The sequence below is a fragment of the Phalacrocorax carbo genome, chromosome 10 (assembly GCF_963921805.1).
Source record: "Phalacrocorax carbo chromosome 10, bPhaCar2.1, whole genome shotgun sequence".
Lineage (NCBI taxonomy): Eukaryota > Metazoa > Chordata > Aves > Suliformes > Phalacrocoracidae > Phalacrocorax > Phalacrocorax carbo.
Window position 1 is genome coordinate 230,116 of NC_087522.1, and position 24,996 is coordinate 255,111.

The window sequence follows — 24,996 nt, forward strand, 5'->3', positions numbered from 1 at the left end:
TTCTCAAAACTCAGAAAATTTTGTAATAATCATTCTCGAATTCTATTTTAAATATTGTTATACTTTGAATATTACTGCTTCTATTTCAGATGTGGTAAACACCTTATACACTAGAAAGCTTTTCTTGGAAAGCTTGTCTCTGTAGCTTGTCTTTTTTTTTTATTATACTAACAGTTGACAGAATAAAAGAAAGTCGTCTCCTCAATTTTTTTTAGCTAATCAAGTTGTATGAATGTAAGGCTAGCCTCTACACCTTTCAGAGCTATAATGCATTCATGCTATTGCCTTCTCAAGGGATTTGCAAAAGGCTGTGAAGATCCATACACATCAGCTGTTAAACTCAGCACTGAGGACTGACACCAGGACTGCAAGCATATTTCTTTCAGATCTCTTCATGCAGTTGTCAGACTTCAAATCTAGGAAGAAGAAAAATGCATTCCCTTCCAGCTTTGGGTTTTTTTGTTTGGTTGGTTGGTGGTTTTTTTTAATATGTGCCTTCATTTCTTCACTGCCTTCCCCCATCTCTCATTTTATTATGCTGAATTTTACTTTGAGCTATCCAGCACATGAAGACATGAATAACATCATGCTGCCTGTACTCCACACATCCTTAACAACAGGCCACATTTCCTACTCAGAGCCAGAAAGTCTGCAAATCCAGTGCATTAATTCCACATTCCAAATGTTACCTATACAACTGCAGGAAAGAGACAGTGCTTGGTACATTGAAAGTAGATTCTGAAATACAGCTAGGCAACAATCCAGGTTTAAAAACTCGAACTGTATGGCTAAGTGTCCATATAAACTCATAGGCAACGTTCTGCTCATGTCAAGTCGCTTTACTGTCATGTTATCATGATGTTACACTGATCTTTCAGACTGAATAACCATATATATAGCAAGGAAAGGAACAAGTATTCTGAGTATTTTATTGATGAAAAGTACTACAGAACACCAGGTTCCCAAATCAGTTCACATAAGGCACTTCAAAATGGAGCATAGCTATGTAAAGAACTGGAAACTGCCTCCAGTGTTACTGGTTAGCAAAAAATCCTTCCCAAACTCTTGAACACTGGGAAATAACATAGCAATTAAAAAAGCAGTGACCTGAGGGTGAGGGGAGCAGGAAGAATGAGACAGCCTAAAAAGCCAATGAGTGAAGCTATGATTCTTCATTTGGGTTTCAAGAAAATTTCCCAAGGGGGAAAAAAACCCAAACAACAACAAGCCAAAAAAAACCCCAGTATGTTCTTTCTACTTGAGACAAGATTTAAAACTGCCAGTTTTGTTCTCCCCTCACTCCTCATATTTCATTGCTGAAATATTGTTATCCATTGTTCCAGTTTGAGTATATTTAATTCACCTAAAAAAAATTAGTTAAGTACTGAGTTATCAAAAATAAAGGGTTTGAACTCAGAACTTAACTGGCTATTAGGTGGATGAAATACACTCAAACTGGAACAATGATTAACACAAAAATGTCCCTTTCTGAACTCAGTGAGCTCAAAGCTTTATTTACAGGGCTCCTAATGTTTAAATTGTACCACTTTTACTTAACAAGTAAGGATCAAAGGCTGGTAACTTTGGAGGAAGATTTAAGGAAAATAAGTTACCTACTGAGAAGGTAAGAACTCTTCTTAAGAAAAACCTTTAACTAAATAACTACGGGTTTTTTGCTTGGTTGGTTTTTTATTCTTTTTACAGTATGAACATTCATAATGTATAATGAAATACTGTGAGTATAAATAAAAGCCAGTCACAAATACACACAAATTACTATGTGCTGTACATCCAGGAATAAAGTGGAATGATTTGAAAGCAGCAGAAACGCAAGGAGGCCAAGCATATCAGTGTGAGGGCAAAAGGAATGGTGTGACACACCTCACTGCAGCATTTCTGGAAGCATCTCTCTTCCCCTTTCACTTCCCGTGACACTATCAGCAGATACTCTGACTGCTGGGCCCGGCCACAGCTGTACTGGGAACCTATACTGACAAGCTGAAATAACCAATCAAAGCAAAACACAAAAAGAAACCTTTGTGAAGCTGAAGCACATACCATTATCCGAATCGTACAAATAACAGATGAGCTCAAATGTTCAGGTAACATTTACTTGCCACTAGAACAGGTTGCTATCAAGCTACAGCTTTCGTTTCAAAATACTTAAAATTTATGGATGCAGTTGCAAAGCCCTTTGTAATTGCAAGGGAAGTTAAGAGTTACTGATAGTAAGTCAGAAAACTCCCCATATCACTGTGGTGTAGCCAACTACTCTGAAAAACATAAACAAAGTTTGGTGCATTATGAAAGCGAGCATTATTTTCCTGTCACACTTGCCAGGTGCAGAAGGTAACGTGGATATCAAACTGGAAGGTGTTACGTAAAGCAATATATCAAGCCTGAGTATGAAAGAGCTTCATCTTGTTCTAGATATTGACAAATAAAATACATCTAAGGAAACATATGAAGTAAACTAGAGTGAAAAAGGTTGAGTGCCCTAAATTGGTTTTAGAATGGGTAATTTACAGAAGACCCAAGAAAATAACTGGAGTATAAAAAAATTGTCTGTCTTGTTCCCATGAAAATCAGTACCAAGAACTCTGTTCAAACTTGCCCAACATCTAATAATTCAGACGTACAGAACAACCTCAGCTAAATTTCTCAACTTATTACAAAAAATTATTTTATCTTAATAATACATGACAATTCCTAGCCCATTTAAATTCAAGCATAGCCTGTCAGTGCGCTTGAGAAAGATCAGAGCTTTAAATTAAGTGTGAAGAACTAGAGAGCAACTGCTTATTCTGAGTAAACTGGAGATTAATACTGATGAGAAGACTCATGAACAGTAGATTTGTTTTTATCTTGCTATTGTTATGTGAATAATTTTGAAGGCAGCAGCTAAATACCATCTCCTCATATAGTGCACATATTTAAGACAGCATTATGGTGACAGACTCAGATTACATTAATCATTAAAATTTACATGACGGACACACCACTGCTGTCCAAAGCCTTCGTATGTAGCAATTTTGTATAGCCCGAACTTTCTCATTATGCAGTATTGCCAAAATATTGGTTTTCCTGGCTGCCTGAAGAAGTAACAATTGAAGCTGAAAATAATTTACAAAATAACTCCCTGAAATCACAGAAGTGGGGCAGCACAACTATTGTCATTAGTTTTTGGACTGGGACTGATACATAACTGCAGTATTCTATCAGTGCTTTCGTATTCTTTGGAAAAGTGCATCAGTACATCCGTGTAAGCGCACCAGAAGTTTAACACCTTTCGCTCCTATTTAATCATGACAGCCAATTGTAATTTACAAGAGAATTTTGAACTGTTAAGGGGAAAGAAGTATTTTTGATCAAAAGCAGCCACTTAAACATGTTACATGGCGTACAGAGAACAAGGACTCTCAACCCATAGGAATATTACTCCTCCGGAAAAGCCGATGGATTTATTTCTATGCCACCAATGATAACATGTAAAAAGCATGGTAGGTGCCACCCCAAAGCCTGCTTCTGAAGGAAGCGTGCTGCGGAGCAACACAGGTTTAGAAAAAGTAAAAAATTACATAAATGCTACAGTGTTCTCAAATCTTAACAATAAAACTGTTTAGTTTATACAGAATATTCTAATCATGTTTCAAGTGAATGAAGTCTGCTAAAAGCAGGTCTGCAATACAACCAAAGGAGAGAACAGCCTAGTCTGAGGTAATGAGAAGCTGAGTATTATGAGATCATACAGCTCTTGTGTTTATCTACTTCAAACTATGTGTCCAAGAGAGAGCAACATGGGGGAGGGAGGAAGTAGGGAGAAAGCTGGATGAAACAAGGACATAACGCTCAAGAAAACCACTGGATTTTTCCAGTTCTAAAAGAGATTCTAAATTCTAAAAAAGATTATAATAGTTCTTTCAGCAGTTGCAATGTCAAAGCAGTATTACTCCCAAATACAATATCCCCACAGAATACAAGGCTTTAGGACAGGTAAAAGCCATAGTATCATTTAATCTGTTAAAAATAAAAGAATCTCTATTTGTAATGAAAGCTAGTTTCTCATGACAAAAGAATGTCAAAAAGCTTTGTCAATGCACTGGTCAAAAAATAGTCTGGTGCATTAAGTGAGAGCTTTTTTCAGGGACTTAAACAACATGCAGCTTCTGGCATGCCAAGCAGACCCGGTAATACTTCAGCTGGAGAACTGAAGCGTAAGCAGCTTTGTCTGTGCTGGTTCAGTTTATTTGATCATGGCTGTCTCCATGACACCAGCACTGTACACATTTCAATATTTTAAAAAATGTTCTCTTTCACCTTTGTGTGCAGTACTTTTTAAAAATTCTGCTTTGTTGTGTTATTAGAGTGAGACTGCAGAGGATGAGAGGCTTGTACTTATTCCAATCTCTCCTACAGTTGGCTGTAGGACAGACACTGAAAAAGATGCTGGCAGCTGAGCACTTCTGTCTTGCTTCAGCGTTAACAGATTCATTGCTCCAACGCAGTTTAAATATTCTGGTAGGTTAGGAACGTGAAGGATGAAGAGATCACGTAGTTAGTTTCTTATTTACAGAGATTAGCAAAGATAACAGATCTTGCAATTTTACAAGGTATTCTTGAACGCACACACAAAGCTATTTTTATGCAGTGCAAAGAATGAAAACATTCACGTAGCTCAACCTATCCAGCTTCACATCCACGCTGGTTAAGTTCACTCTCCTATGTGTATTAGTCCTTTATCTGAAGAACCATTGTTTGGGTCTGACAAACATATATCTCCCAAGCTCATGTCTTTTACCCAGAGCTCTTTGTATCTGACCTACCATTCACATAAACTCGTATTAGTGGATTTTGGTTTATTTACCCTTCAAATGCTTGTGTGTAGACACAGAAGAATTACATTTCAAACATGATGTAGATGTTTTTATAGAAAGTCAGCACAATTTACCTCCTGGAAAGCTACAGGTTTTTTGTTCTCTGACAAATAAGAATACAGGTATCAAATTTTAACTTAACTGTATATCTTTATCCAATTTCTGAAAATTGCTGCACTTAAAAGATGCACAGAATTAACTTTATACCCCTCTTTCACATAACTGAGTTTTTAGAAGACTTTGTAATTATATGCTGTATGGTTTTTTTACCTGTTCAAATTTCCAGCCATCAGACATTGTGGACACCATTTGAGTGAGTTCCTCTTCCTGGCACTGTAGCACCCTGTACACGTGCTTGACTGGCACCTTCAAAAAAGAAATATAAGACGCTCAATACAGCATGGAATTCACCATGTTTGTGACTTGTCTAAAGTTGCCACTATTCTTTAGAAATGATAAGCAACACCACCTTGAACACCTTTTCACTTTTTTTTTGTTTTAAAAAGAAACGTCATCTGTTCGGGATCACCTTGCAGGAGACTCAATGCTTCAGGAATGTTTCAGAGACTAAAAGTGCTACTTAACAGTTATAACAAAATAATCTCAAGGCTTGCCTACTGTTCCACATGATAGCAAACCACATCATTCAAAATCAAGGCTGAGGTTCTGCAGAGGCCTGCCTAACTTTAAGGAATGTCTGACCATACTAAGAAATGTCTTTATTTCCCTGTCAAAGTTTCCCATCCAGAGCAATGAATAACTAGGACCATTTAAGCAGAAATCTTTTAGAAAATGCTCTCAGAGCTACTCTGCTATCCCACAACCTGTCTTCAACAGAAACTCGGCAACATGAGTTTGCAGTATCTCCATGAAGACTCGGTATCAGGGAAAGCCAGTGTAGCAGAGTTGAAGAACAAACTTGAATACCTTTTTTACTTAAAGGTTTCTCTATCGTATTCACTTTCATGACAAAATATTAATGAGCTGCTATGAGAAGAGGCAGAATATTCTCAACTACAGAGCACTACAAATAAAGAAACTAACTTTGCCACAGACGCATATGACAGGAGCTAAACAGCATCCATACGTATGCTGTATAAACATACTGTATACACAGCAGTTATACTGTAGTTAGGCAATCTCATCATATTCAGAGTATTTAAATGTATATGAGAAAAATATATTCTACAAAAGCTGTTTTCTAAAATAACTATTTCCAGAAACGGTATTATGACAAATGCTACTATTACCAGACATTTTTGAACAATTCTTTAGAATGTTTTCAGTTTCTGAACAGGAGCTGCAACCATATGCCTGTGCCCTTTGTAAGCACACTGGCAAGTACTGGCAGTTAAGAATATTAATATTTGCATATTAATGATTACAGTTCAGCCAAGGATGGAGGCAGCCATTCAGTACCTCACTGGGGAAAATCAGCAGTTAACGAAAAAGAATGGAACACACCCACTACTTGCCATAGAACAAATAATCAAAACCACAGTGGAAAACAGCCTCACCTGTGAGATTTTGCTGTCTCTTTCTCTTATTTTGTCCTTTACCAGTTTTATTAGTGATGTGATATTGTAGAATTCAGCCTCTTCCAGTACACCTAGTATGAGAACGTTTTTTGGAAAGAGAGCATAACCAAAGATTCCACACCAAAACCAGCAACTAGTTCCTAAGATTACCTTCTCTACAGCTATAGAAAATTATTTATTTTGCCCTAGGAAAAGTTCATTCACCAACCTAATGATTCTGGCTTCCTTCAGGCACACGTAGTTCAAAGTTTAACTCATTCTGAATCACTGTCCTAAAAAATCCCCAAAGAAAACTGGTGCCATTTCACGTACAGAATGAGAGGCAGCAAACAAGAAAAAGGAGCACAAATGCCATTCCACAGCAGACTGATGGACCACTATAGCTCAGGCCCCGCCTCAGGCTGGAATACAAGAGAAATTCAAATAGTCCTACTGAAAAGCTCTGCAGCTGCTAGTGTGCAGAGAAGTTTTCTTCCTGTCATTTGAGACCTCTGACCCTGAAATAAAAGCTTAAAGATACATATTACAGACTGGTCCCACTCACATGTTCAAGCCCTACCTGTTCTCCTCACATACTATGTGTTTAACAATGCACATGGAGATTACATTTCACATTATTTCCTGCTAATATTGTTAGACTGTATTTCTCTTTGATTTCTTCAATACCTTACCAATACAGTTTTAGTACTATATGGTTTAAAACAGTCATCCTCCATTTGGGTAAAATTGATATGAATTGAGGACAGTGAGGGAGAAGCTGGGGGCAGAATTTGCTCTTCAAGAGCATATTCCACACACCTGAGCATCCTAGAACTTCACTCTTACTTCCCTTTAGATCTTCTAAGTTTGTTTCAGCGCCAGTATTCTTTTGGTTGAAGAGGACTTAACCGAAATATTCCACACAGTCATATAGGAAAGGTACAAGATTATACAATAAAAGGCACCTTCCCTCATATTTGAATATCTATGTTCTAACTGGGGACAGCGGTTGTGAAATCAGGAATCATACTCAAAACACTCAAATAACAGCATATACTATAAATGCACGATACCTATCAGCTTCTCTTGAAACAGATTGAAATACTACACTGATTAAGATTTACCATCTACTTGTAAGTTACTTTTGGTGACTCAAAAGCAGTGAAATTAATAAGCAAGTGACAAGAAAGCAAGAGATTTAGTAACACCTTACCTTCCTCAGCTAGGTCCTTGTTAATAACCAGTTTTCCGTGTCTGAGATAGTTCAGCACTGGCCCAAAGTAGGTCGGGTCTCTGTCTATTAAATAGGCACCTGTTTCATCCTAGATTTAGGAAAAAAAAAACAACAAACAAACAAAACAACAAAACAAAAAACCCACAAGCAAACAAAACAAACCCCAAAACACCACCAAAATTAAAAAAAACAAAAACACAGAAACAAACAAAAAAGCCAAAAAAAGCCACAATGATTTGAATGTCCAAGCTCGAATTGCAAGCTAATATTCAGCTTGGCATCTGAATAGCAAGCAGGTATTCGGACACAGCCACATCCCTTAAAGCCAAATTTGTTTAAGACATTAAAAGGAATTCAGTGAGGTAGTTGTAATCGTATGACTGATCGCTCAACTCAGTCATGTACTGCACAACTTCTCTTACCTGACCAATTCCCCCCAGCTCCTTATCCAAACATTATCAACATTGTTAGCAGGAAAGATCTAAGTAGTGAGTAAGAACACTGAAAATTAAGGTTTAAAGTAACACAACCAGGAAACTATTGTTTTGTTTGGAAACCTGAAGAATTGGAACAAAGGTTACAGTCCAGTGAGGTTCAAATACCAGCCTTTTTTTTTTTTTTTTAATTAAAGGCAAACAAACCTACCTTCTCTTTAACCTCAACACTTTGTTCTAAAAACTTTTGGTTTTGTCTTAGCTCAGATGTACAAATACTCACAGGGACTGAGAACAGCTGCGTACCAAGCAAAGGTTGTACGTGCATCTTCTAAAAAAAAAAGTATACTGAAGATGCAGTTCCTACCTACCTCATGCAGACAAAGAAGGCACAGATCAAACCGACACTTGGTTTGCTGAACGGAGCACAGCATTTTGTGGAATGCAAAACACTGTTCAATAAATTCGCCTGTAGAGCTGACATTCTTGCCAAAGAGATAAAGGAGCAAAATCGGTATTTCCTACATAATTTAGAGTCTATGTGTGAACACCTGTGATCAATGCAGTACTGACATAGTGTGCTGGCCAGAGGTCTAAGGGAGATTCATAAAATAGGCGTCTAATAGATCCACTGCTCTTTTCTACTATCAAGTGGATCACTGTCAGTATTAATCCTTTAGTACCTAAAGTTTTGGTACAACGGATATCCTACAGATCTATACTGGAGAGATGTGGCAGCACTCCAAATAATTTTTGTCATTACTCTTATTTTTAATATTCTAGTAGTTTACAGCAAATACTAAAAAAGCATCACTACCAACAATCCTAGCTCAATTCGAATCATTCTCCCCCAAAACTACATGTGATAGTGATATTTCTTGTTCCACATGAAAAAAATTCTGCTGACACAATCCCTTGCATTTGGACATTACCGCTGATATGTAAAGGTTCGATTACTGAACCGTGATACCTGAAAACTCCCTCTACTTAACAGTATCTGAAGTTCCTAAAATGTTCTGTTGGAAAAAAAGATGATAGATGTGTTTTCAGGTACATGGATTTAGTTTCTGGATAACTGCGCTTGTCTAAGCAGGGTTGGTAGAATGTAGAAAGACTGCAGTCTGAACTACAAAACACATGAAAATCTTTCTATAATTACAAGCTAAATACTTTACACACTCAAACACAGCCATTTTAGAAGAAGTGAAGGGGTGTTTTATAAAAAAAGTAACTGTTCAAAAAGATGCTAATGTATTAAAATGTGCTGTCAGTGTGCTCAGAGCAGACAGTGCTTGATGAAGTCTAATCACCATTTCTTCTCACCTAAGCTCATGGTCTCAAAGAAGTGAGACTATGCACCAAAACCAGTAGACAAATGAAGGGCATAAAATGGTATATTTTTAAATTTTCACATTTAAACATATCTACAATACCAAAACACTTCAAGAATGAACAATCTATAGATGCAACCCAAAGAAATTAAAGTAGCTGACAACTGTATGAATTATAAGCTAAAAAGTATTATTTAATACAGGAACAGAAACCAGTGAAGTTGGAAAGGAAGATCTAAAACTGACAAAAGAAGTACTGTTTTAAAGAAAAAAGCACAGTCTTTGGACATCAGTTGAAATGAATTAAGAAACATATGGGCTTACAAAACTGGAATTCCTCCCAGTTAAGGGAAATAAGTCTCCTGAAACAAACTTCTTCAATAAGATTATTGTATTCTTTTACACTATAGCGTTTTCTCGCATCACCCTCTGAAGCAATACTGGCCACCAGCTCTACACCATTACAGACAGACAGGTGGGTCACAGAAGCAAAGTAACTAAAAGCTCTAAATGAAATCTCAAGTAAATGGTTACATCCTTACACAAAAAGCCTCAAAAATTAACTTTTTTTTCAAACTATGGTATCTGAAATTACTCTTACTTCAGTAGGTTTCTATATACTTCAACAAGCTTCCAACAAAACCAGAAAGGGAACAAGCTATGTCAGGCCTCCTCTTTCAACTTCCTTCAACTTAATGAGAGGTCACCAGCAACGTGCACTACCTGAATTCATCAGCCTAGCATGCACATCAGAGCTTATTATTAGCACTTGTACCAGACACGCTTTTTTGCATACTGACAGCATCCACTCTGTGAAACATGAGACAGAATTGCTTTTGTCTTCTGCCTATTTTTAACCATTTTTTCTCATAATCCGCAATCTTCTGTTTTTCATTCTATCATTCCTCATCTCACTTTTTTTCTTGTTATATTCATTCCTTTCCTAAATGCTATCAAGTTTTCTTCCCCACCAAATTACCATCCAGAATTGATAAAAATGCTTAATCTTCACACTGGTAAATACAAATACCACTGATACAGAAAGGTTAAAACAACCATGATGGTCAGCCTTGAAACCTTGAACAGAGTATAGAAAGCCCCTAAAACAAAAATCTGCTAATACCTGCCTTGGAGCTAGTCATTGTTCGGGCAGAAGCCACAGCAGGAGGTGAAGTAACTCCCTAACTCAGTGGTAACTGATAGGATGAACCTCTGGTTACCTTAGGTAATTGTAATACTAAAAAGCACACCCCTAGGAGGAGACCTTAGACGTAAATGTGAGTCCAGCTTAATATAACTAGCCAAACTAAAAAACAGACATACGTGGATGAACTTTTGCATGAGTAACCAATCAGATATCTTAATGTAACTTCTTTTGCTACTGTTTTGTATAAAAGACCCCCGTGTGTTTCTAAAAGGTGTGCTGGCTGATGTTAAATGCCTGGCACCCCACTCTGCAGACCGGCAATAAAGACAAACATCTTGACTCAGTGTGTTGATTGGTGTTTTGCACACCGGGTGAAGAACTCTGATTTAGGGACAATGATACCAAACGTATGTATAATATACCACATATTAATAAGGTGCCTTCTCACTAGTGCGTCATACTTAACTCTATGAAGCCTTTCCAGCAACAATGTGTCTTCAAAAAACAATAAAAAAAGAAGAAAAGGAACCCAAAAGTCTTACAATTTATGGTGTAATAGTAACTTTTTTCTTTTGTACAGTAGATAATAGTTAACAGTTAAATCAACAGTTTAAGAACTCCGGCTAAATTCTAACAGTGAGCAATCCAAATTCTGCCAGTAGGATTCACTTCAGTATGTAAGCTCCATGCAAAATTACAAATAGACTGAACAATTCAGAGTAACTGGCAACTTGCTTACCCAGATGACAGATATGGAAAACATGCATTAATTAACATCCTTCCAAAGAAAGAGATGTGTCTCTTTGACTTTGGCCTTACAACTCAGGTGTGCTACTGACTAGCACCAGGGAGTCAAGACCCAAAATATAAACCATTCAGTAAAGAATATTGTAACAATATGCAAAGAATGCTCAGGCAAAAGAGCTACAAAACCGACTTCCTCGGAATCTTCCTATAGAAAATGCCTTCTCACTCCTCCTTTAGAGTGAGCTGCCTGATTATCCTTCAATGTACACTAAGCACTTCATGTTGAAGTCACTCAGAAAAGCTGATTAGACTAGATCGTTAAGGATATTTATGTAAACATAAATCCAATAAAAGCTGACACAGTAATATAGTAATCTGCTCCATATAGAACTCTCAAAATATGGGTCATAAGTCTTTCTAGGCTTTCAGAATATTGTCAGGATGGGCTTCATCCACATGTACATGAAAACACATTGCATTCTCATGTGTAATTAGCATTTTGGTCACTCTTTCTAAAAGAAACGTTTTTGGTTTAAGATAAGAATAATAAATTGCACTTCAAATATGATCTAGACAGTTTAAAGGTGTAGCTACTGTTTGGGCAGACATAACTGAACTAGCTTTAGGCTTGCTAGCTTGAAAATTAATAGACTCTGTTGTCCCAGCTATGCTACTTTCTCTGCTAACTAGTTAGCCAGGTTACTACAAGCTTTGAGCAAGTCTGAATCTTCGCTCACACAACTAGTGTGGGTATTTTGAAGCCATTTCCCAAGTTTCAAGTGAATACCACAGATGCCAAACAAATCTATATTCTAATACGGTCTCAGTTTTCTATCTTGTAGATATATTTTATATGAACAGGAGTTAATGTTTACCAGAACAGCAGCTGAAACTCAAGCTTCCTCTCTATTCAGTATAGTCATATCACCCCACATTCCGATCCCGTAGGTATTCCACACAAATTTTGCTACTCTCTCTAAGGATACTCAAAGCAAATGCTCCAGTTGTCTCTGCAATTCCAATGCAAAAGTGCTAATTAACTACAGGGGTGTTTGTATCTTTACCCAGTTCTATTTTTGCATTACATTCTTCTCTCTACCCTGAGTTTTTCCTTCCTTGTCCATAAGTCCTAGACCTTTTCCATATCCACTCCTTTTTACGAGGACACCATTTAAAAGACAACATTGCTGAGGTACTGCGAAGGCTGCATTTTTTTTTTATTACCACTCTCCCATACCAACATTTAGTCCAAGTTAGAAACACAATGGAAATTTAGAGGAAGCCTAGTAACTTGCTCTTAAATTTTCAATCACCTGGTTCAGCATACCAATGAAAAGTCAGTGTAGCTCACAACCATATTCCTTCTTCCTTAAGATTTAACTCTAAAGCATATCTACAATCCAGCACTGACAGAGACAGGAGAATAAAAACGCATATGTATTTCAAAAATATTTGAAAAATATTACCCACAACATTTAAATGATCGTGTATTACAGTCTCAAACATTTCCATGTCAAATATAGAGGCTGAGGCTCAAAGGAATCATAACGAATACTTGAGCCTGATCTTCACTTAAAACATACATAGGGCTCAATTTATTTACAGTGGAAGTAGTGGTGAAACCTAACCATTTTGTGCCAGCCATTCCAATAGCTAAATAATGTCACTGTTAAAAATATGTACTTTCTAGCCTGGACATCTATATTTTCACACTTCACTAGCTGGATATCACAATACCTTTGCTAAACTGAACAGGCTTCACTGTTAGATTTCTAGTCTCCATGTACGTGCTTCTGGAGTGAGAAGTCACTCCTTAAACTTGCCAAAAAGCCAGTTTTGCTCTTTATAACCTTCCGCCAAATCATATTGCATCTTGTGACTACCCTCCAAGTTCTCCAATTTTTGAAGTGACCTTGAATTGTGGATGCCAGAATCAGGTACAGGATTCCAGTAGGACTCAAACATAGGACCAAATACATACCCCTCACTAATCCCATTTAACATTCTCCTACAGAATTGCATTAAGACACTAGTTAAAATGTCAGAAATCTATTTCCAGTTAATTATCTTTATTGAAGTCAAATCTAGTCTGAAGACTTCTCCTTGAATACTCTTCCAGAACAGACACACTCAGAATCCACACCGCCAAGCTCTTGGCTCAAAGCTGTGTGCTCCAACATGGGTATCTAAAAAACTGACATCATTTACATATACTAAGCAAGCAGAAGTTCTGCTAAAGACAGCAATATGCACAGAAATACAATAATATTTGACACTAAAACTGGATTTAGAAATAACTGTCTCCCCTACCCTCTATGCTTTTAAAATCTTGAGCTAGATGCCCAGAACACATTTTTCTTGAACTATGTAACCTAAAACCTTTGAGCATCAGCAGACTGCCAGTACTGATCAAAACTACATCAATAACACAATCCATGTAACTAGTCAGAAATCTCATGGACAATAACATTTTATCTCAGTCATATCTTAGAATAATGACTACAATTAAGATAGTTTTTAGCGCTGACAGTTAAGGACGTACAGCCAGGAAGATTTTGATTTTTCTAAAACATTCAGTGCTTGCTTGCTTGCTTGCTTCCTTAAGAGAGCCTTACCTAAGTACAACTACAATTAACTTTAGAAAGACATTAAGAATCAAGCATGAATACTGTTGCCAAAAAACTTATTAAGAAAGGCTGACAATCTTCTCACTTAGGGGAAGTTTAAAGAATGATAGAAGACGTCATAAAAGAAAAGCTGGTATATGGATAAAACAGGAAGGTACTGAAATCAGGAAATATCTGCCAGTAAAACTTACAAGTCAAGCGTTAAATAAGTTAAACAGGCATGAAAAAGTGAACAAGACTCTGCTTGTCTATTTCTGTATATTCATCTCTAAAGCTAGATTTAAATACTCCGGAAAACAAATCCTACTGTGAACAGTAGGTATGACCACTACTGTTCATTCATTTGCTGATATGATTCTCAAATAGTCTTAAATACAAAGAAAAGTCTTAAATACTAAGATGCATATCCCATTGTGAAACATACTAAATTCAGAGATCAGCGTCACCATCTCATTCCATTCAACACTAGTTTTGCCACAGGGTGTGCCAAGGTTAATCTTTCTCCTGTTGCAACTGGAAGCGTATCTGATACCAAGAGACAGGCTGCACGGCCTTGTTCAACATTAGCACCTGAAGATAATTTACTTTTCTTGAAGCCGTTCAATTCTTTTTAATAGCAAGCATTAGAGAAATCTTAGGATTTGTGTAGTTAAGTAACAAAAAAACCCACGTTGATGTAGAAATTAGAGGAAAATTGCTATGTATGCAACTGATGGTTGTAAGGTCAACCTCTGAACTATTTCAGTTTCCTATTCTCATTTCTAATAAGCTCATCCAGTTAACCCCTTTTAGAACTTCTTAATGTATCGACATAGTTTATTCTGATATGCCTCACTTGTTGAGTTCAGGCAGAAGCAGATCTACTATTAATTTTTGGGTTTGCTTATAGGTCTTCTCTCATCTTAGATAAGCATTTCTTATGGCTTCATTTTCTGAAGATTCTGATTTGGCAATCTTGCAAAGCAAGAAAGAATGTGAACTAAACTTTTTTATTCAAAGACATACATTTACTGGTGTACAAGCTAATTTAATCACTAACTCTTCTGCTTGGTCTTGCTTCTAGATGTGCAACCTGCCCCTCTCCCTTTTGGCAGTTGGGATGGGATATGGGGATGGAATGATGGGACGACATTAGAGCTTTCCACAATCTGGTTTAACGCACTGAAGTTAAAGAAAATATATGTCCTACTTCATTTTTGCTGAGTTACATACTTATCAGATGGAGCATGATCAGAGGAATATGAAACGTACCTATGAGCTATAAAACGCTTTTTGTATTATGAGCACAATTCAGTATTAATCTGCTGAAAATACATCTACAACTTCCCAAAGTGAGTTACTGAAGTGTATCCCAGCCAAATTCCCCATACAGGATACATAATATACCTTGTTAAGGTTAGATCTTTCATAGTTCCTTCAAACAAAGGGCTATGGCTATCAGAGTTGATAATCTCATCTGCTGGCTCATCCCTCAGGATTCTCTCCACCCCACATCCTCATCTGGTGGTAGGGTCAAGTATATCTGCGATGGGTGTAACAGGCATCAGCCTACGTATGAGCTCAAACACACATTCCCTCTCATTTTAAAGTTTAAAACTAGGTGTTTAAATCCCATGTGATTTTTAGGAAGAAAATCCAGGGAATTATAGGTCAAAGACCAGCTCTAATGCTCCAGGCTTTAAGAGGGCAGTATCTTTATTTATTAGCTGCACCTTGTAGGAACGACTGTTTTATGAGCACAAAATTGTGCTGCATTGTAGTCATTGTAAATAATCTTTAGCATATGATTAAGAAAAATACGTCAACTTAGTATCGGGTTGCAATTCATAACTAGATTCCGAAAAGTAAAACCATGAGGGAAAAAACAAATCTGTTATTATCCGGTTTTGATTTACAGGTTTGTGGCAAAGGAGAAGAACCAGAGTCCAGGATGACAACGCAAGTATTACCAATTATTCCCTTGTTGAAACATCTGTGCTCATCAATTAAAGGCATCTAATATTCCAACATTAAACCATACAGACAATCTATTAATGTGTGCTATTGTTTCAAGATGGTATGTTGACAAACTGGTGATGTCAGGGAAGTTTTTTTTTTCTCTTGAAAGTACATCTATGATATCTGTTATCATTCAGAGGAAGAAAAGGAACTGCTTGGATTATGTTTTGCTGTTTACAGGAGCTGAAAACCTAAAGATTCTGAATCAAATCCTTGGAAAAATGGCTCTATGTGTTTAAGTAATTTTAGGTACTGTAATTAATACACTATGACAGGTAGTCTAAGAGGTAGGTCATTTCTGCGAAATCCAAGATGACAGGTCACTGCAGAAACCACGCTCTGAATGGCTGAAGTGAAAAATCAGTGACTGCCACTGGTTGTACTGAAAAGACCATAGCGCACATTTAACCATGAAAGGCTTTGCCTTTTGTACATCAAATCGAAGATATTCAGGTTCACAAGCCTAGAGAATGCATCTCTGAATTAGAGGGGTTTCTCTAAATCCAGGTTTTCCACAACAATTCGTTGTTCTCTCTATACCTACTGCTTGCCTCACATTACTGATTTGCACAATAATCTATTAAAGGTAACTATACCGGCTACAATTTCATTAAAAATGCTACTCACGATGAAAGGACAATGCAATTTGTTTGCATCTTGATGAAGTGGTTTCCATTAGACTTCTACACTGGCAAAAAAGGATGACACTTAATAATATCTAAGCAGCTCGAACAACGTAAAGGCGTGTTCCCCGTAAGCAAAGGATATCTTTCTAAAGCTGTGACTGCAGCTAGCTTTAAATTGTCATGTATGCCATTAACAACTATAACACATAAGTCTAGAAACATGAAAAAAATTCATCAGGTCTCTCCATATCCTACCAAGTAGCTAAATAACCTTAGCATAAATCTATGATTTGCTGCTACAACCCAAAAATGTAAGCACAGTAAAAACAAAATGTTTATGTTAGTAGCCTCATGAAAATTTTGCAAGATGGCAGCGCTTCACTGATTGTGCTTGTGAAAGAGGATTCATTTCATAAATTAGTGAAAGAAGGCAGCCAAATGCCTTAACTGGAACTAAAGCATTTCTTTTAAAAACGTGCTTTCTCTCCCTCTCCGATAACATGGAAAGATATGGCACCTGTTTAAGCTGTTCCACTGCAAAAAGGTGCCTAATTATTAAGCAGAAAGTTTTCCTATTCTCTCCCAAGCAAAGACAGTTTCTGACCTACCAGCAAGCAGCCTACATTTTCAAATTTATTTTTACGTCAGTTTAAGCTAATCCTGTCAAAAAAAACCCAACCCAAACCAAACACAACAAAAACCAATCCCCACACTGCCACACTTGGAGGTATTTTTTCTCTAACTCTGGAATGCTTTTCAGGTTCTGTTCCCTACCTTCTTAAGCATTTAAACATCCTTTCTTGAAGTTATGCATGAGAACATGAAGAAACTTACTACTAGTCTCTCTGAAAAAAAAAAAAGAAAAATTTATATATAAAAATCAACTGTTTATTTTCAACCTGTTGACTATATATTCAAGGGTTATAAGCTGCTCCCTTCTTTTCCCTACGTGTGCTGTACTGGCAGTCCATTTTTGACCATTACACTCCAAAACCTCTTTCAGAGCCAGCACTATATAAGAATAACTTATATCCCTTACTACATACTACTCCCTAAATAAAGTCCTCATCAGTAACTCCTCTTTCCATACTAAAAATGAGTCAGAATGAACACCTGAATACTCAGCATCACCCACCATTTGCAGTCCATGCAGAATAAGTGATATTTTACTCAAAGAATTGCTGAAACACAAAATCCTACAGCCAAGTAAGAGAGGTTATTATCAAAAGTAGTTTGATCCGGTTCTTGAAACTGAACAAGAGGGTGATGACAGTGCAGAAATAACAAGACATCAGTACAGGCAGATACTCCATTAAAACACTAAAACTACACCCGGTCGGACAACATAAAAACTTAAACAAACATACGAAGGGTCCTGCGCCCCTTCGTTGTGTTTATAAGCAGCCGTGTTATCCGCGAACCCCATCACCTTGCACGAAACCAGCCCACCCTCATGCTCAAAACTAAACTCCCTTGAAGCCCGCGGGCTCGTTAGGCAACGCGACCCTTTAGAAACTCGGCTAAAGGCGGCAGAGCCCGCCGCTGCCACTCCTGCAGCCCCTCACGGCGGCACCGAGCTCCGCGCCCCCTTCCCGCTCTGCCCCACCGCCAGCGGGAACCGCGGCCGCCCGCCGCGCAGCACGGCGAGCCCCGGCCGCGCCGGCTCCCAGGCGGCAACCGAGGCACTCGCCGCCGCGGCGGCGGACGGGACGGGGAGGGGGCCTGGCGGAGCGGAGCGGCGGGGCCCGCGCTCACCTTGTCCGAATCCAGGTCGGGATCGGCCTGGCAAAGGCGGAAGAGGAAGGACTTGGGGTCCCTGCAAAGCGTCTGCCGAGTGGTCAGGAAGCAAGTGCCCCCCACGTTCAGCCGGACCCACTTGCCAGGCACCGCGCCGGGCGGCGGCGCTGAGCTGCACCGGCGGCAGGGCCCGCCCGGGCCTGCCAGGCCGAGGCCGCCGATCGGGGAAACCGGGAAATCGCAGTGGTTCTCCGCCGCCATCCTCGCCGCCGCCGGAAGGGTCCGCCCCGACTACAGGTCCCCGGGCGCACCTCCCCCCGGAAGCGTCCCGCTCGGAACTACTCCCTTCCCGCCCCGCGCCTGCGCGGGAGCGGCCGCCGGCGCCAGCGCCCCTGCCTCAGCCGCGCCCGAGCGGCGCAGCACGGCCCCGCCCGCGCCCACGCCGGGCCGCAGCTCCCACCCGCCCCCCGCGGCGGAAGGAAGAGGCGGAGGCCAGGCCAGGACCCTACATGCCTTTATTACAGACTACCAAGCATAAGTGAAATCCATCATCCAGTCACTAACTACACATCTACAGCACAGAGATCTGTCGAGAGGAGAATAAACAGTCATTAAATTATGAGATATGATTAAATCATCGACCAATAGAAAATTTATATAATAAAGCCAGAAAAAAGGTGTAAAATATAGTTTACAATAATTATTCACATTCAAGGCTGTACATTAATACATACAACACCATGGCCCCGAACATGAATTCAATCCAAATAATTCATATATTAGAATTTAAATAACACAGACTGAACTAGAGGCCAACAAGAGCCAGCAAATAACCTTATAAGAATAAAAATACAAAAGTGTGTATCTTATATCATTGCATTATTTGCTTTTTTTTTTCACGAGTTCTTGAAGGGGAGATTGTTTTGTGGTGCTTGTTGAGGGGGTTTGGGTTTCTTTTATTGTTTGGTGGGGGGTTTTTTGTTCTGGTTTTTTTGGTGTTTTTTTGGGGGGGGCGGGGGAGAGTGGTGGGGGTAGGGGGTTGCTTTTATCTGTACATCACAGTTACAGCTACAAACCAGGTAGAGAATATTACACACGTAACTGACTGCCACCAACCTGAAAACAGCTAGCATACAACTATCAAAACTGATTATGGTTCCTGGTTCCTATTTTTCCCCTCTTTTGTCAGATACTGTAATTGTAAGTTCTGCTACAATTTTGAACATTTGCAACATCCAATCAGAGTTAGTACATGGTCATAGGAAGCTTTGTCAAATGGCAACCATCTGCATTCACTGCCATGCTGACAGACAGACCAGGTTATCGGGTGCTTAAGAACCTCTCCAATTGTTTGCTGTGTAAGAGTCATATTTCTCCTAAGAAGAAACATTCTTAAATTACCAGTCTTAACTGAAAGTGTGCCATTTTGGGTCAGAGAATTACTTGTCTGTAAGCTCACTTGATCAACTGATAGACAATCTGTGTCATGAAGCTTTGCAGGAGCACTGTGAAATATTCCAGGCATTCAGCAAAATTTCAGATATAAATACCACACCTATTTGTGTAATTCACTAGCAGAAAGAATGATCAGAATCCACAGACCACATCTTTAGGCAACTATTAATACACAAGTTCTTTCAAGCAAGGTCTTAGAATCAAAGTGTTTTGTCCATAGGCCAAACAAAGCAATTGTGCTGACTTTACCAAATCATTCAAAAGAAACTGTTAAATGTAGATGTGGGAAGTCCTCAGGATTCTTCAAAGTTCCCAGCACAAAATGTAATGATATCAAGCACATTAAATTAAACATCTTGGACTATGAAAATGGGTTACAATTAACACTTTGTTTCAACCTAAAGAGATTTTTTTCTGGGGTTACATATAGCAGACACTTCACAACTAAATCATATCAGAAGGAGAAAAGTAAGTGGAGCACAGTATTATCTGGTAGTTTGATGTCTTCAGCATTTAAATGCTTAGGCAAATTAGATCTTAATAGGTAATACCAGTCTGCTCACAATGCCTCAACGTCACATCTGAAGCAAGTCTTCCTTAACATAAATTCTTCTCAAAACTGGACTTTAAGGCGAATGGTAAACAAACTCATCTCTCCAGTTTATCAAAGTAGTTTAAAACTTCCAGTGACTGGGCTGGACACTGAATAGAACAGTGTGATTCAAAAATCCTCTCTAGTAGTATGTCATCCCTTCTTATGCTCCACCCAATTGAAAACAGTGCAATAAACACCTTCCTGAAGTTCAAATCCCAAGCAAAACAAAATTATAACACTACTGGACAGATGCTAACAATTTGTAAAGAAATTGTTCAAAATGCAAAAGACAGAACGAAACAACCAACAGATTGGATTTTCAGTAGGTTTGCAGTGAGAAGTCAAGAAGAATCTTCAAGTGCCTAACAAGCCTTTTTGTGCTTTGAAAGACCTTGGATAAAGAGCAGAAAAAATAACTGGCTTATCTGCAGCTCTGAAGAGCCTCCCTGGTACATTTCATTCCGTGAACTCCCATGACCCACAGGAGTGATCTTCAGGACAAAGATCTGAAACTACCCCACTGCAGTTATAAGCAACTGAAACAGGAACCAGCCCTCCAAAGTATGCACCACCTGCCAACACATATTTAAGTGGAGAAACTGGTAAAACATACTTAAATCCGTATGATTGCTTTGTCTTGTCTCACTCTATTCTTGTGCCGCCTTTCAAAACCACAGATTTCATTTACAGTACAAGACAAGTACCTCTCCCAGAAAAGTTCCAGTCCCTTCCCCAAAAAGCAGCAGCTAAGGAAGACTCGATTTGGAATACTGAAGTTCTAAGGGGAGGGATGCCTGGAAGAGATGCTCACAGTTTTCTAATGGCAGCATTGTCAAAAGAAAAAAGGAATACTAGAATGCAGACATCAGCCTTCCAGACACCTTCTTGATAGCTTACTGATATCAAGATTTCTTTGGCTGAAAGCTTTTGGTGGGCAGGACAGAAGTCTACCGAGAGAGGATTTTTTCAAGGTGTGAAAAAGCAGGGTAATTACTTTGTTATGGCAAAATGATTACAAGGCTAAATATTACAGAAAACATGTTGAAGCATTCCTAGATTTCCACCTAGTGAACAAGCCAATGGAGATCACCGTCTCCTAATGAAGCTAAGGCATTCACTATTAGCAGAACAACTTTGCCAGACTTATGTGAGGCTAAGTTTTGTCACATCGAACAGCAGTGGCACCATGAATCTCCATCACTGCCAAACTCTCTTGTATAAAGTTGGGAATATGTCTACATCTCTTTACCAAAGACTAAATCCAAAAGCGGTAGGGTTGCCTCCAGTGGACCGAAAATACAGCTGGAATTTGACAGCCAGAGAACAAATGGACAGCACTGCAAACTTACAATACATGTCATCTTGATTAGAATGGTAAATACAGGATTAATACAGGCACACATAGAAGGTGTACTGTGCTATTCAAATTTTAGCGACAAGAAGTATACCTTGCATGTGATGAAATTTCTCATGATACAATGGGAATGGTGTTCAGTCTTTCTCATCTCATCCATTTACAGGACACCTTAGCTCCCTTAACACCAGGCACTGTAAGCCAGTGATTCACTTTTGTCAAGTCCCTCTACACGGTGGGATAACAGGGATAACTACAAGAATGTCGTTCCTCCAAAAAGCAACTGCACTCTCTGCACTTTAAAGACTGAAAGATACTAGAAAAGCTGAACTGTCATCAAGTTCAACTATATAACACAGTTTTTAAGAGATCAATAACAAATGTCCTTCACGCTGTACAACAACAAAATATCCAACATTCACGTGTTTTCTGAGAAATCCTGATAAACCACTGCTTTTAAAACACTGCCTCTAGAACAGTAGCCCATGAGTTTTGCAGAACATTTTTTTCTTTGGTGGAAGGAAAAGCACATCATAGTATAAGACGTCAAAATGCAAAGAGATGGTATGTGTAGAAGGTAAATAAATAGGTGTGATGTTTATACTGCTTTTAAAACAAGGAAGGAATGCCTTTGTCCAGACCCAAGTCATTCTTCTCTGCAAGGTTCAGGAACACGGGCGTGTCAAAAATACCATTAGGAAAGTTGGTTTTAGCACATATAAAGTTATGCTTTGCAACGTTACAAGAAATGTTTGACCACAAAAAGCCTTAATTTGAAGAGGATTAAGGTGATCGATATGAAAAATATTTTCATTTTATAGCTATGCCTTAAGTACCATGTATTTTCCCCTTTGTATCAATATTTTCCTCTGAATTTTTAACAGATTATTTTATGGATCTAATATTTCAACTGCTTAATTTTTTTTCCCCAGAGTCACTAAATATTTGGCCAAGACCAAAAATAGGATTTTTTGTACATCTCATTATACAATGAGACAAAAAAGTCAAGTAATCAATTGTACAAAGCTTTCACACTTCCTTCTCTACCCAGGTAGATAGGTTGGCCCCACTAAAATGCACAATACATGCACACCCTGGAAAGAAAGCTTCTAGCCCTCATCTCCTGAAAAGGTGAAAAACTATTTACTACTTCGATAGTAACCCTTTTTTTCCCCCTATACTAACTAGTTAATTTTTAGTTAGCATTAGTTAAAAGCATGCTGGTAAGTTTATCGTCCCTTGATTAAACACACATATGATTCATATTAAAATTTAAATTGAATGTTTAAAATCTTATATGCTTCAGAAGCCAACATTTCAGTTTTAGAAAACTTTCAGTGCCATGTTCAGCATTTTACTCTCTCACAACCTGTATCATTGGAGCCTGTCTGCCAGACACATACATCTGATTCATTCACATAATTAAAGTACCACATAAATCCTGCAACCAGAACTATATTAGGAATTACACAAGGGTGCAACTGACCTGGCTACAAATGCCATATACCAATAAGCTGGGGGACTGTGAGGAAAGGAAAACAAAGAGGTGGTGCTTAGGCGAGGCATATAAAAGCTCCCTGATGAAATAGTTTAATGATAATCTGAGAGTCACAGAAAACTCCAGCCCCATAACACACAAGGCTGGTACATGATTCGGCATGTGTGCGTGTGGATTGGTTTTAACTCATCTTAAGTGATGCTGGTAATGCAAGGTCTATCCACTAGTCTGCAGCAGAAATTGAGCTGAAGTGCACAAAAGCAAGATCTTCACTGCAATGATATGCATGTGGAAGCCTCAACAGAAGCACAAAGAGCAAGCAAAGCGACCCTGAATTCCATTAGGTTTTTGCTTTTCTTTTTTTCTTTCTTAAAAAAAAAAAAAACACAAACAAAAACAAAAAGAACCAGAACATTTCAGACATATGCTTCCCCTTGAGATGGTAATAGGTGGGTTGAAAAGATTCCTCTGATCGGCTGCACACGGAGTTCTAGCAGCAAGTAGGGAAACTGGGAAATTTTGGATGAGCTTTACTATTTAGCAGCATTCTGGTGGTATCTGTGCCGCCAAACTTCATGTATCTTTTTGCACCATTTATGAGCATTCCCACTCGGGTCCATCAGGTAATATGTCCTGTTTGGCTATAAGCGAACAACATTTTAATGAGTACTCCAAACACAGTTTAACCAAAAAGCAGTAGTTATTCTGCACCTACCAATAAAACAATTATTCAGAATCAGTTAATAAACTTTCCAAAAGTTAAATTCAATTACAGTTATATAACATTATATATCACTGAATAACCATACACCTGGCATCTCAATATTGTTAAGCAGTCAGAAGTCAACTGACAATATATTGTTGGTACACTCATTGTGATCCACTAGATACAAAGAAGGCTACATTTTAAGAGTCCTTCTTAAGAACTTCCTTCAAATCCCAAAATCCAATTCTAGTTTATTTACACATGAAAAAATAAAAATACAAATTTTTTTTTTGTAGGAAATGCGTTTGTCAGGGGGTTTTGTTTGTTTGTTTTTTGGAGGGCCGGGATTTTGTGTTTGTTGGGTTTTTATTTTGGGGGGTAGGGGGTGCATGTTGTTTGTTTGTTTAAATTAAGGCTACCAACACTTGCATTTAAGGAATTACACTTTCTCTAGAAAAATGTATTTGTTAACATCTTACAATAATTGTCCAAGGGCCTCAGTGTAACTTAGAAAGAAAGTAAAGAAAGTCACTTACTGTGTGAACAAAAAATGTCTTAAAATTCTTGGCTTCTGGCCGCAACTCTAAAGACCACGGAATTTCTCCTTTTAGAACTTTGTTGACAGGATCCACATAATACAGGTGGGGTCCTTCTGTGAGCAGCAATTGGCGCCGACGTGCAAACAATCCCTAATAAGAAAATCAGAAGCAGCAATGCAAAAAAAAGTGCAAGGAAAAAAAGAAAAAGAATATGTATAGGTGTATAGATCTCTGAATTTAACAACAGAAGTGAATTAAAACAGCTCAGTGATGGGATACAATGTTTAAGTTTGAGGGAATTTTCTTCTTCTCCCTTTTGCTTTACCTATTTGACCTCACTCCTTTTCTAGGGGTTTGCAATGTATTCCTACTATATGGCAAAACACAACTACTATTTTAAGAAAGCACCTTCAAGTTCTAACAAAACATAGAACAACTAGCTGTACAGAGTGAAGCAAAATCTATTTGTCAAAGATTCCAGCACAGAAATCAATACTCATGATTTTGTGGATAAAATTAGGAAGAAGCAGGTAGTAACTTTGATGAAAGAGAACCTACATTCCTGTAAAGCTGACAC

At 38.4% G+C, this 24,996-nt stretch overlaps 1 protein-coding gene across 4 annotated transcripts in view; it reads right to left on the minus strand.

Moving 5' to 3' along the window:
- Positions 1 to 24,996, minus strand: part of PDPK1 (3-phosphoinositide dependent protein kinase 1) — a 75,174-nt gene that overhangs the window by 20,424 nt on the left and 29,754 nt on the right. Inside the window, exons 13-17 of one of the 4 annotated variants that reach the window (XM_064461252.1) lie at positions 24,417 to 24,569; positions 7,605 to 7,713; positions 6,392 to 6,483; positions 5,145 to 5,240; positions 1,882 to 1,998 (exon numbers count right to left, since the gene is read on the minus strand). In XM_064461252.1, coding sequence (XP_064317322.1) covers positions 1,882 to 1,998; positions 5,145 to 5,240; positions 6,392 to 6,483; positions 7,605 to 7,713; positions 24,417 to 24,569 — 567 coding nt within the window. Of the gene's footprint in view, positions 1 to 1,881; positions 1,999 to 5,144; positions 5,241 to 6,391; positions 6,484 to 7,604; positions 7,714 to 18,290; positions 18,649 to 18,770; positions 23,816 to 24,416; positions 24,570 to 24,996 lie in introns of those variants that run through there. The other 3 variants (XM_064461253.1, XM_064461255.1, XM_064461254.1) reach the window with 3 other exon arrangements.